Genomic DNA, 12,500 nt, shown 5'->3' with positions numbered 1-12,500 from the left:
TGAGTACAAAACAAAAAACTGTGTCTTGACCAATTATTATGTACTTCACTTCAATATACTACAGTACTACTACTATTATAGTATAGTATAGTATAGTATAGTATAGTATAGTATAACATTGTTGCACAGCAGTGAGCATAGTTTGTTACTGTACACTACAGTACATTAGACCATGGTATGGCCAATGAGAGTGCAGTGTGTGTATGTATGTGTGGACAGTTCGGTGTAGTATAGTGTGGCGTAGGGGGGGAGTGTGTTGCGACAGACCCTGGGTGCCGCCTTTCTCCTGCTCCACCTGGCGCTGGCTCTTCATGCTGATCTCGGCGCGAAGCGTGGTCACCTCCAGCTCATACTCCTGCGTGGTGCCATGAAGCCTCTGCAGCTCAGCACGTAGTCGACACAGCTCCTCCTGCAGGAGCGCGATGTCGTTCTCCCGCTCGGCCGCCGCCTCCTCCGCCGCCTGCTGCAGGTCCTGGACCTCCTCTTGCGCCACGCGCAGCTCTTCCTGGGCCTCCCACAGCTCACTGGCCTTCTCCTCCTCCAGGCTGTCGAGCTCCTCCTGCACGGAGCGCAGCTGGGCTAAGGGGAGAGAGGGAAGAACTGACACAGCAAGGACACCACTGTGGCGGTGAAGCCGACTAACTAGGTGAGATAAGGGGCGACTAGACACGCTGATGGAACACTGCCGCATACTTTGACAGTTTAATAGTTGTCTCTTACGTCTGGGTTTCCTGAATCGCTGTCAGAACGTAAAAATATAGTTTTGGAGAGGAGAAACATGAATACACACACACACACACACACACAGTGAGTGAAAGGGAGCAAGAAACAGAAAAGTTTTTGGGTTGGATGATCTGTCGTTGTGTACAGAGACATACCTAGTTCTCTCTCACACACACACACACACACACACACACACACACACACACAACTTGTTAGTTTGCACTTCAAGAAATGCATACACAGTATAGGCACTCAGCTAACGCGGAGGGTAAAGGAGCGAAGACCTACACACTTGTTTCACCGCGATAAGGAAATCCTCGGCCTGTCCGTCATCCTTCCGTCTCTTAAGAGCCTGTGTGTGAGTGCTGAAAGTGTTCCAGCACTCCATAGCTATTATTAACACATTTTAAGCCTCGATCAGCAGTCTGAGAGTGAAACAACTCATCTTGAATAAAATAAGTCATGATGGACAGCAAGATCACTGGTATTACCTCCTGCTTTAGAGGCTGGTCAATACCCATGAACACTGCAGGGTGTATGAGAAAGAGCCGTTTCAAACTCTAGGTGCAGCGTGCCGTGTGCGGTCAGTAATGTGTGTGTCGTCCCCCAAAAAACCCACCCACCCCCATCCACCCCGACTCCGCCCAAGGCCCGATCTCAGTTCTCCGTTAAATAAACTCCTGGCATTAATGGCCACAGCCACACTGGGAAGGAGTCCTAAGTCCAAACAGCTGGAACCGAACAACTGCATTGTGTGTGTGTGGTGCCCACCAGGAGACTGGACCTGAACCACCACGATCGATCGATCTCACTATGGATCGATCTCACTCCACACTGGCTGTGGAGAGACTGTATAAGTCACTAACTCGTTCTCAGGTCTTTGCGGAGATCGCATGACCTGTTCGAACTAGCACTCTATCATTCGGAGGTGGGAAATTGTCTCTGCGAGGGGCGACATCATGGTGAAAAGCCTCTATGATCTTTAGCTCTGGCCCCATGCTCTCTGTCTCTGTCTCCGTGCGATCTAGTCACTGGTTCCATGAAGATAGCCCCAAACGCTGTAAGTGGCTCTGGTTAAGAGCATCTGCTAAATGCCGTAAATGTGTAACTTTTTATTACAAATGATTTTTCATGTCGGTGCGAATAAATTCCAACATATTAAAAACAGAAGAAGAGCATTATCCATGAAGGCGGAGAGTCCATGAGCCATTTTTTATTCCAGACACAGTTATGAATAACAAAACGGTCTCTATAAATCAGAAAGTATCTTTGGATACACCAGGGACAGCATGACAAATTAGGATCGTGTTTGCTCATTAGTTACTGTTATAAATCAACACTGACATGTCAAACAATAAGACAAAGAGAAATGGATGTTCATTCATCAAAACACTGGAGGGAAAATGGACACTGAGGTTTCATAAACAGAAGGCTTTACATGCATTATTGAGGGCTGTATTTAGGCTGGTGATAAGAGTGACTGTGTCTGTATATAAGAGAGCGAGTGAGTCTATGGGCTGTGCATGTGTATGTGTGTGTGTGTGTGTGTGTATGTGTGTGTGTGTGTGTGTGTGTGTGTGTGTGTATGTACTAAAATACCTTGAAGTCTCTGGATCTGTCTTGTGAAGCTCTCAGCCTGGTGAGCACTGGCTAAGCGCTCTTCCTCTAAAAGCCCTATGGAGAAAGAAGGAGAGGAAATGAGAGACAACTGAGCTCCTCACACAAGGCAATGAGTGTGTGTGGGGTGTGTGTGTGTGTGTGTGGGGTGTGTGTGTGTGTGTGTGTGTGTGTGTGTGTGTGTGTGTGTGTGTGAGTGTGTGTGTGTGTGAGTGTGAGTGTGTGGGTGTGTGTGTGTGTGTGAGTGTGAGTGTGTGTGTGTGTGTGTGAGTGTGTGAGTGAGTGTGAGTGTGTGGGTGTGTGTGTGAGTGTGTGAGTGAGTGTGTGTGGGTGAGTGTGAGTGAGTGTGTGGGGGGGGTGAGTGTGTGGGTGTGTGTGTGAGTGTGTGTGTGTGGGGGGTGTATATGGTTGTGTGTGTGGGTGTGTGTGTGTGAGTGTGTGAGTGAGTGTGTGGGTGAGTGTGTGTGAGTGTGAGTGAATGTGTGTGAGTGTGAGTGAGTGTGTGTGGGGGGGTGTATATGGTTGTGTGTGTGGGTGTGTGAGTGTGTTGGTGTGTGGGTGAGTGTGTGTGTGTGAGTGTGAGTGAGTGTGTGTGGGGGGGTGTATATGGTTGTGTGTGTGGGTCTATGAGTGATTCAGCAGAATTCAGCAGAGGGACAGCTGGTCATATAGGGTAGTGACAGCTGAGCATGTGGACTGGGAACTCCTAGCATGACTGTCTCACACACACACACACACACGCACACACACACGCGCGCACGCACACATGCACGCCCACATGCCCACACGCACACACACACCCATGCACCCGCACGCACACACCCGCACGCACACATACACACGCACGCGCACGCACACACACACACACGCGCACACACGCACACACGCACACATCCTCACACACACACACCCTCACACACACACACCCCCACACACACACGCACATACACACACGCACCCACACGCACATACACACACACACACACATGCACATACACACACGCATATACACACACACACGCACATACACACACACACCCACACACACTCACACACACACACACACGCACATACACACACACCCACACACCCACACACACACACACACACACACACACACACACACACACACCTTGCAGCTCGTTGTAGCTCTCCTCGTGTTGCTGGGATACCTCCCTTGCCTCCTCCAGTTCAAACAGCAGATGAGCCACCTGCATCCTGAGCTCCTCCAGCTCCTCCTCCTCTGACAGGACTCCCCTCTCCTCGCTCCCGCCGTCTCCTGCTTTCTCCTCCTTAACCTCCTTCTCCTCGTCTAGACCCTTCTCACCATGCCCTGCCTCCACATCTTTCTCCTGCTTCTCTTCGTTCTCCTCCAGAGACTCTCGCTCTTTAGCTGTGAGGGCATCGCCTAGGCCTGGCCGCTCCACCTTCAGCTCGCATATGTCTTCTGAGAGGAGGGAAGAGGGGAGGAGAGGAGAGGAGAGGAGAGGAAAGGGGAGGAGGGGAGGAGAAGGAGTGTTAAACAAAAGGCTTGGCTTGGAAGACTATGGAGGACAGCAAGAATGTCACCATTCAGCTAAATTCTACTGTTCACATGAGCAAAATTAATATTCTGTTTATTCATAAAAATACTCATAGAAAGGAAGAGAGAGAGAGAGAGAGAGAGAGAGAGAGAGAGAGAGAGTGCATACTTAAATTTTAATATTGAGTATAAAGGCATTTTCTGAGCTTAGCTTTTTCCTTGACCGTTTGAACCACGTCAACCACAGAATCCCAGCGACAGAACCCTCCCATATAGCTCCACCCTGATCCTCCCCCTGCCCATCCCTTATAGCTCCACCCCCCGATCCTCCTCCACCCCTATAACCCCAGCCCTGATCCTCCCCCACCTCTATAGCTCTGCCCCTGATCCTCCCCCACCTCTACAGCTCTGCCCCTGATCCTCGCTCTCCCCTTAGCCACACCTGCTTCCCCCCAGAAGGTTTCCACTAAACGCACACCCACCCAGGAGGGCCTCCCCTACACCGTCACCTGCGAGCTCCCCCTCCCCCTAGACAAACAGACCTAAAACCACAACACCGTTCAGCACAGACACCCGACACCCAAGCCCACGCCCACCCCACATCGCCAGGGATCCAGAGCTGCAGAAAGACAAGAGAAGTTGCAATCTATCCTTGTGCTTTCACCTGTTGTTGATTAGGAGTGGCTCTCAAGGCGCATACACACACACACACACACACACACACACACACACACACACACACACACACCAATCAATGCTGGCACTGGCAGCTTCAGGGGGATAACTTTTAAGTAACAAGAGCGCCATCTAGTGTCAAGAGAGTACAAAGACAAGACAGGCATGAAAAACACCTTATGCACAACATATTTATCATCACCTCTCGCTAGATTCAAACTCCTTGAAGAGAAGATGAGTAAGGATTTTCTTGTCTTCTTACCATGCTTTGCAAGTTTAAAAGACCTAATTTAAATTCTTTTAGATGTCATCTGAGATATTCCCCTTGACGGCATCTGTTCTGCTACAGATCCTGCACACTTTTGCCCTACAGCAACATGTGCACCAGAGCGGAAGCTCTCTTTCTTCCCCTTCAGTAACGGCAGCCGGAGTGACTGTTAAACAGAGTCAATGACACACTGACCTCTCCACCTCTCCCCCCCCCCCCCCCCCCCCGAGCGCAGGGGGTCTGTCTGTGTTTAGCTCTGCTGTCACCCTTTGTCAGAAAACAGACTGATAAGCCAGTCTGATAAATATACACACATTCTCTCGCGCGCTCTCGCGCGCTCACAGACTGAGAATGCCCATGCCGTCATGTTCTAGTGCCTGTGGTTTCTCTCGCCGTCATCTCTGGCGTCTGAACTAAGGACGTGGGTCAGACGCGTGGGTCAGACGCGTGGGTCAGACGCGCTGCCTCCAGGGTCCATGTTCCCTTGTCTATCCTCTGCTCTCCGGGTCTACAGTACTCCCGCTGTATGTTTGCAATGAAATATTACTTTTCAGGAGTGCAATGAGAGCTGTGTGTGTGTGTGTGTGTGTGTGTGTGTGTGTGTGTGTGTGCGCGCAGCTACTGCAAGTACCTCCCCAACTTAAAGAAGCATTGTAAATGCATTAAAGGGGAGATCATAACAAATTACACACTTGACAAATGAAAGGTCTGCTAACTCCTACAAGAGGCGATGTGTCTAATGACATAACAGGCGTGGTCTTAATGGGTGAAGTGTCTAGATAGGCATGCACAGCAGAGCTGGACACACAAGCACACATATGCACTCACACACAGACACACACAAACCCACACACAAGCACACATATGCACTCACACACGCATACACACATGCACACAGGATCTAACACTTAACACTTGGCCAAGAAAGACTGTGATGGAAAGAGTCTGTTGATAATTATCTGGTAAAGAAAGCTGCTTTACTTTCCAATAAAACTACATTACCCATTTACCCATGCTTTTATATCTCAACTACATTACACATGCTTTTTATAGCTCAAAGCTTAGTTCATACTCTCTAAAATTAGTGTCTTTGATAAGACGCCTCCTCTGAAATTGTCAACTATTCAGTTATACAGGCACAAATAATTTTAACTCTACTCTCAAATTCATACTCAAATTATCAGAAGTTTATCACAATACAAAAATTATGACAAAAAAAAAAGTTAGAAAAAAGGCATTTGGGTAGCGCTGGGTTCGCTGCCAACTTCGGTATTTGTCTGACAACTTTCTTTCATAAAGCTTTGAGATTTTAGCCTTTTGTGATGCTAGAATGTGCAGTACAACAGTATCTTTATATATAAAGCAAACTAAATCTTCTTTAGTGATACAAGCATGGAAGAGAACAGCATCCCCCCAGAACAGGAAGACAGGCCAGGATATTGAGACTTCCTGTTTGCTCTAAGTGGAGCTTATTATTGTGTGCATATGAAGAATTCAAAGGTTATCAGATCAACTGTGTTTTTGTGTGCACATATGTGTGTGTGTGGGGGGGGGGGGGTGCACCTGTGTGTGCATGCACATATATGTGTGTGTATGCACGAGTGTGAGTGTGAGTGTGTGTGTGTGTGTGTGTGTGTTTTCAGGTGGTAGAAGAGGAAGGTGAAAGGAGATACAGAGAAAGCGTGAACATATGACTGTAACACTGAGGAATTCTGCACTGAACACTGGAGACCGTAACGTGTTAATATTTGGAGGTAGCCTCTGCATTATTCAGCTGACAGAACCAAAGACTAAACACTCCTAAAATTAAGACCAGAACTAATGACAAAAAACAACTAATTGTACAATTATTGGATAAATGTGCTCAATGCCACTGAGGAAAATGAGGAGGTATAATCAATAACTAGCACATCAGTTCGGTTAAATGGAGGGTAAGACTGGCTCTGAATCTCCAAGATGAAGCTGCTGTTTTGTACAATAGATGTCTAAGAAAGGTCATGTTATTAAAGGGAAATGACTTGGACATGGCACGAGCACACACACACACACACACACACACACACACACACACACACACACACACAGACAGTGAGTGAAAGAGAGAGGGAAATGGGTTCTTTGTGTCTTTGTTTATTTCCCATTCTATTTCTATCAACATTAATAGCTTTGATATTCTGCTATTCACAGCTCATCTTATGACATATAATGTTAATCCAAATAACAGCATTCAAAGCCACACGCTTCTGTCCTCACTACCAGCAGATCTCCTCTCCACACCTTTACTCATTTCCAGCTTTCTCTTACAAGCTCTCAAACAGCCAGTTCTCACTGGTCCTGATCTTACTGGTCAGCATTACCTGTCAATCACAGCATTAAGCACATCCATAACCAATCAGAGGGAGGTATTTCAAGCAAGGCGAAAGGGGGATGACTCATGCTCGTTGATAGGTCAGAGCTCCTGTAAATGCAGTCGCTTGTTCTCTCTCTCTGGTTCGAATCTAACCGGTGACATTAGTTTCCTGTTTAAAGCTATAATCTCACTCCTAACACCCCGCTCCGGGGTAACTGAAGACCAATGCCCTTAACCTTCACACTCAATCAGAGATACACCCACGTACACACAGAGATGCATCAGATAGAATAGTCAGTCAAAGAGTAACTGTCAGCACTAAAGTGAACTCTGTTAGGCTGCAGATGCATGTAGGCTGCAGCCAGAGCTCTTATATAATACCTGCAGGCTGCGTACGGACAGTGCATGAGGACCCAGGGAGGAGTGCAGGGGTGAGTGGTGCTAAAAAGCCATGCACACCACAGCCCCCTGGGAAATCAGAGAGGGATGGAAAAACAGACACCCTTGTTCACACACGCACAGAGAGAGAGAGAGAGAGAGAGAGAGAGAGAGAGAGAGAGAGAGAGAGAGAGAGAGAGAGAGAGAGAGCGTGCGCGCAACAGGAACCCCATCATTCACATTGGTGCTGAAATAGGAGCTCAGGATGCACAGAGACTCGCCTACTGCACAGACTTTCACACACACATGCACATGCACACATACACACCAAAAAATGCAACCAATACAGCGGCCTCTAGAAACACACATCCGAAACACTGATGTCTGTACCACATCTGCACCACTGTAGCGACAGATTCTTCTGGAACGGATCATTGCAGAAGGGGTGGGGAGTGAGAGTGTTAGCCGGGGTCGGGGCTGGGGTCAGGGTCGGGGTCGCGACCCTCGGCAGGACGCCGCTGTCCGTCACCGCCGGCCACACCGGCGGGACTGGAGGAAGCGTTGCATGTGACTGCGTGTCGTGCAGGACTGCTATGGGGGCTGGGAGATCGAAGCGAGCCCACACACGGCTGGCCAAACGCAGGCTGACAGCAGAGAATGCTGGGAGGGGTGATGAAAATAGACAGATATATGGGAGGATGGATCATGGAGGGAAAGGAGCTCACCATGGGATGCTATAACCGCCATAAAACACACACACACACACACACACACACACACACACACACACACACACACACACACACACACACACACACACACCTATACTGGAGCCTCTGATGTTTGTTAGAGGGCCTGCACTGCCCTCAGGAGACAGATATAGCTTGGTGCTCTTCTAACAGGCAGAATCATAGATCATCTGGGCCCCTTTTAGCGCATACAGACATACACATGCACGTTCATGGTCTAAGGCATACACACACACACACACATTCAGTCAGATTGCCTCTGTGTCTTGTTTCAAGGGTCTGTAGCATCCCCTTCAGGATGGAGAACAGCACACACTGATGAACACAATCTAAAGACACGCACACGCATGCACACAGGTGCGCTTTTTATTACGAATACCCGCATCCCATCATCCATCTCTGCTAATCTCTCCCAAACCACATATTACATTCCTTTCACTGCACACACGTAAGCACACTCATATACGCACGGACACAGACGCATGTGCAAACGCACAAACAGTTTGCCCTCAGCAGTAAAAGCAGCGCTGCAGAATGAAAAATACCAGTGAGAAAACCCTGTTAGGAAGTCCATGCGGAGCAGCTGTAGATTACACGTGTCCGGGCTTCCTTTGTGAGTTGAACGTGACAGAGAGCTACCCAAGCCAAGAGCGCAGGAGCCAGGCTGACAAATCCCACTGCACTCCATCCCAGGCCTCTACCCCAATCTCCACATCATCAGCAAACGAAGGCTTGCTTTGTGCCAGGCTGTGGGACGTGCCAAATGTCTTGTGCAGCAGTATAGCTGTGTTCTAAAATGTAGGGCCCTCGCTGACTCCGAAACAGTTACCCAGGGCTCACACATCGAACCCAAGTTCGCCTAAAATGGAAATGCTGCCTCTGTATTAGGAAGGGCGTGTGTGTGTGTGCGTGTGTGTGTGTGTGTGTGTGTGTGTGTGTGTGTGTGTGTGTGTGTGCGGGAAAGAGTGACAGAGAAAGTGAGTGTCAGATTTCTGGTGCAGTGAGAAGAGGCATGAATTATTCACCTCAGTCCTGCCCTTGTGTTAAAGTAGCAACAGAAACAGGAGACAGCCAGAGATAGACAGAGTGAGAGAGAGAGAGAGAGAGAGAGAGAGAGAGAGAGAGAGAGCGAGAGAAAGAGAGAGAGATGCAAATAGAAAGGGGGGGGGGCAGGAGAGACATTTAGGAGCAGAAGTAGAGAAACACTGGAAGAAGAGCCGTGAATATCATGTGTGATATAAGGGATCAAACCTTGCACTCTCTGCATCTCTGTCTTACTCTCTCTCTCCCTCACACACAGATGAAGCCAGGAGCCCGGTGACGTCGCCGCACACGTATCTGACACGCGCAGCTTGTTGCCATGGTTACACCATTCCACCCCTCCTCCTCCCTTCCCAGCCCAGCCAGCTGAAGCTGGGATTGGAAGCTTGCTGGGATAAGGATTGTCTGGGATAAGGATTGTCTGGGATAAGGATTGTCTGGGATAAGGATTGTCTGCTTTTGAAAACGAAAGGCAGCCTCCCCACTCACTTCACCACCTCCTGGTTCAGCACAGACGAGCCCCAACACCAGAACCAGAGTGAGAGGGAATAAAACAGAGAGAATGAATGAGAAGTTGAATTAAAACTCTAAAAGTCATTTAAGATTTTAAGTAAACTGCTAGGTGCATGGGTGTGTGGGTATGTGTGTGTGTGTGTGTGTGTGTGGGTGTGTGAGAGAGACCTGCCCACTTTTTCAAGAACCTTTTAAAAAGGACGCTACGACAGGCGGGAAGGCCAGAGGAAGAGGAAGAGGAAGAGAACATCGGAGAAGTGGGGAGGAAGAAAAGGTGAACAGGCCATGCAGTTTCTCGTTGGGTTGACAGGCAAACTCGTGATGCTCTGCCGAAGCAGGATGGCACTGTTCATTCATCAGGCGCTCCCTGCGACCTCCCAGTGACACACAGTTTACCTCACTTCTTCATGGACTGCGGCTCAGAAAAGCAAATACACAGAAGACCAGCAGGAGCAGGAGTCACCCTAAACTGTGTGTGTGTGTGGAAAGAGACTGGAGCACTGAGCAAATACAGCAATAAAACCTCTTTCAATCTTCCTCCCCCTTCATCTCAGTTAAGAATTCATCTTTGTCTCTCTAGTCTTCTCTCTGTCTCTTTGCTTCCCACCTAAGAACCCACATATTCCACGCAGAATGTACACAGCAGTGCAGTGCTGTCCGTCCAGCTGGATAGAGGCACCTAAACCAGATGAGGCAAAGCTACAGAAACTAGAGGAAAGGCGGAGCTCTCATCTCACTTCTCTAGCTCCGCCTTCTCTAGCCCTGCCTCTCCTCTAGTTTCTAGGGGCTAGGGATGTGCGAGGATAAGCGGAGCTTATGAAGTGACTTTGCCTTTAGTAACAGGTATGCGGTAGTTTACACATCAACAATCCCCTGCTGGAAACAAATATCTTGTGTATCATAGTTCTTAAGTATTACATACTCACACAACAAACAGTTCAGACACCCACATCCTTCCAGGAACGCAAGTGCAGCGAATCAAGAAACCTGGAAGTTGTGTACCGCTCTGAAAGGATCTTCGTGTGATGCAGCTTTTTGTGGCGCGTCTGCTTAACATACTACATTTCCCACACTGCTCTGCTCTGTTCACCAGCAGGCACATATTGGTATGCCTCAGGATACCACTCCAGTTCCTCCCCACGGCAGGAGCAAAAACACATCCAGACATGCCGTCTGCTTAATAAGTGATAGAATATCTACCACCCACACTGAGTACTACAGTGGTCCTGCAATGGACTGCAGTCCGTACGTGGAGCTTACAAATGGCCTGCGATTGATGTTTTTGTTTTATACGGCTGGGTGGAGTTTACACCATATCACACTCAGCCAACCAAGCCATCTGGTCTGAGTCATAAACCGAAGGATGTGTCACTACACACTGGCCCATGTCAGTCTGTCTGTCTGTGTGAGTCTCTCTAATTGTCTCTCTGTCTGGGTCAGTCTCTCTAATTGTCTCTTTGTCTGTGTCAGTCTCCCTACTCTGTCTGTCTGTCTGTGTGAGTCTCTCTAATTGTCTCCCTGCCCTGTCTCTCTGTCTGAGTCTCTCTGTCTGTGTGAGTCTCTCTAATTGTCTCCCTGCCCTGTCTCTCTGTCTGAGTCTCTCTGTCTGTGTGAGTCTCTCTAATTGTCTCCCTGCCCTGTCTCTCTGTCTGAGTCTCTGTCTGTGTGAGTCTCTCTAATTGTCTCCCTGCCCTGTCTCTCTGTCTGAGTCTCTGTCTGTGTGAGTCTCTCTAATTGTCTCCCTGCCCTGTCTCTCTGTCTGAGTCTCTGTCTGTGTGAGTCTCTCTAATTGTCTCCCTGCCCTGTCTCTCTGGCTGTCAGGCAGGCTGTCCTTTGCTTCAAGTTCTTTATATACAGATGCATTCCTCTAATCTGATTCATCAGTCTCAAGCTAGCTAGCAAGAGAGGGAAGAAAAAGGAGAGAAAAAGAGAGAGAAGGGGAACGACAACACAAAACATAAGTATTACTATTCGTGGTTACACTGCCGGACATGGAGGTGCAACTCACACAGACAATATTACCTTCTGCCTCACATTACAAACGTACACCCATGCACACACCTGCAGGGTCAATGACCTCCTCGATGACGGGCGGCAGGCGCAGTCCGCAGTCCATGGTTGTCGTGGTGAAGTGACGGGGTCGCTGGAGGCAGGGGAGATGTCCACAGGCGCGTGCTCTGGCCGACGCAGTAAGTGCGGAGACCGCGCTGAGGAGGACGCGCGTGCACACTGGCACACCAGGAACCTCAGGCTCCACACACACCGTGCTGCAACCGTCTCCTCATCCTGAGACACACCACCACCTCCCCCAAGCACGCACAGAATTAGACAACGCTAATGCCAATCTCTCTGTCTCAGAGCTGGGACTATGTAGAGACATAACCGACTCCCTAAGCTGTAAGCGTGGTTTCTTTTCTCACGGAGGCAAGCTCTACACCACTGACCCACCTCCTTATCCTACCACACTCTCCCCTGACAACATGGAGGCAAAACAATGCACCGCACCGTTGACATAAGACATTCACATGCTCCGTTGCACACACACACACACACACACAGAGGCTGCGCCACAGTACCTACCTTGAATGAGATCTGTCTGCAGCTCTGGACACTGACAGCTAATAACCCTGCAGCTCCACACTCCTCAAGCAGTTCTCTCCGGCG

At 49.0% G+C, this 12,500-nt stretch overlaps 1 protein-coding gene across 6 annotated transcripts in view; it reads right to left on the bottom strand.

Moving 5' to 3' along the window:
- ccdc136b (coiled-coil domain containing 136b) overlaps positions 1-12,500 on the bottom strand; it is a 28,694-nt gene that overhangs the window by 16,124 nt on the left and 70 nt on the right. For 3 of the 6 annotated variants that reach the window (XR_003411182.3, XM_027018593.3, XM_027018595.3), the window contains exons 1-5: positions 12,417-12,500; positions 11,898-12,139; positions 3,473-3,787; positions 2,323-2,397; positions 268-579 (exon numbers count right to left, since the gene is read on the bottom strand). The exon at positions 12,417-12,500 is cut by the window's right edge and continues 70 nt beyond it. Coding sequence is in view for 5 of the 6 variants with exons in the window: in XM_027018593.3 (XP_026874394.3) it covers positions 268-579; positions 2,323-2,397; positions 3,473-3,787; positions 11,898-11,952 (757 nt within the window). In the remaining variant the exon portion in view is untranslated. Of the gene's footprint in view, positions 1-267; positions 580-2,322; positions 2,398-3,472; positions 3,788-4,031; positions 4,084-4,739; positions 4,899-10,762; positions 11,222-11,897; positions 12,140-12,416 lie in introns of those variants that run through there. The other 3 variants (XM_081723394.1, XM_081723395.1, XM_081723396.1) reach the window with 3 other exon arrangements.

Source organism: Electrophorus electricus, chromosome 11 (assembly GCF_041902795.1).
Source record: "Electrophorus electricus isolate QZ-2024a chromosome 11, ASM4190279v1, whole genome shotgun sequence".
Lineage (NCBI taxonomy): Eukaryota > Metazoa > Chordata > Actinopteri > Gymnotiformes > Gymnotidae > Electrophorus > Electrophorus electricus.
This window is presented reverse-complemented; position numbering and strand designations above follow the sequence as displayed.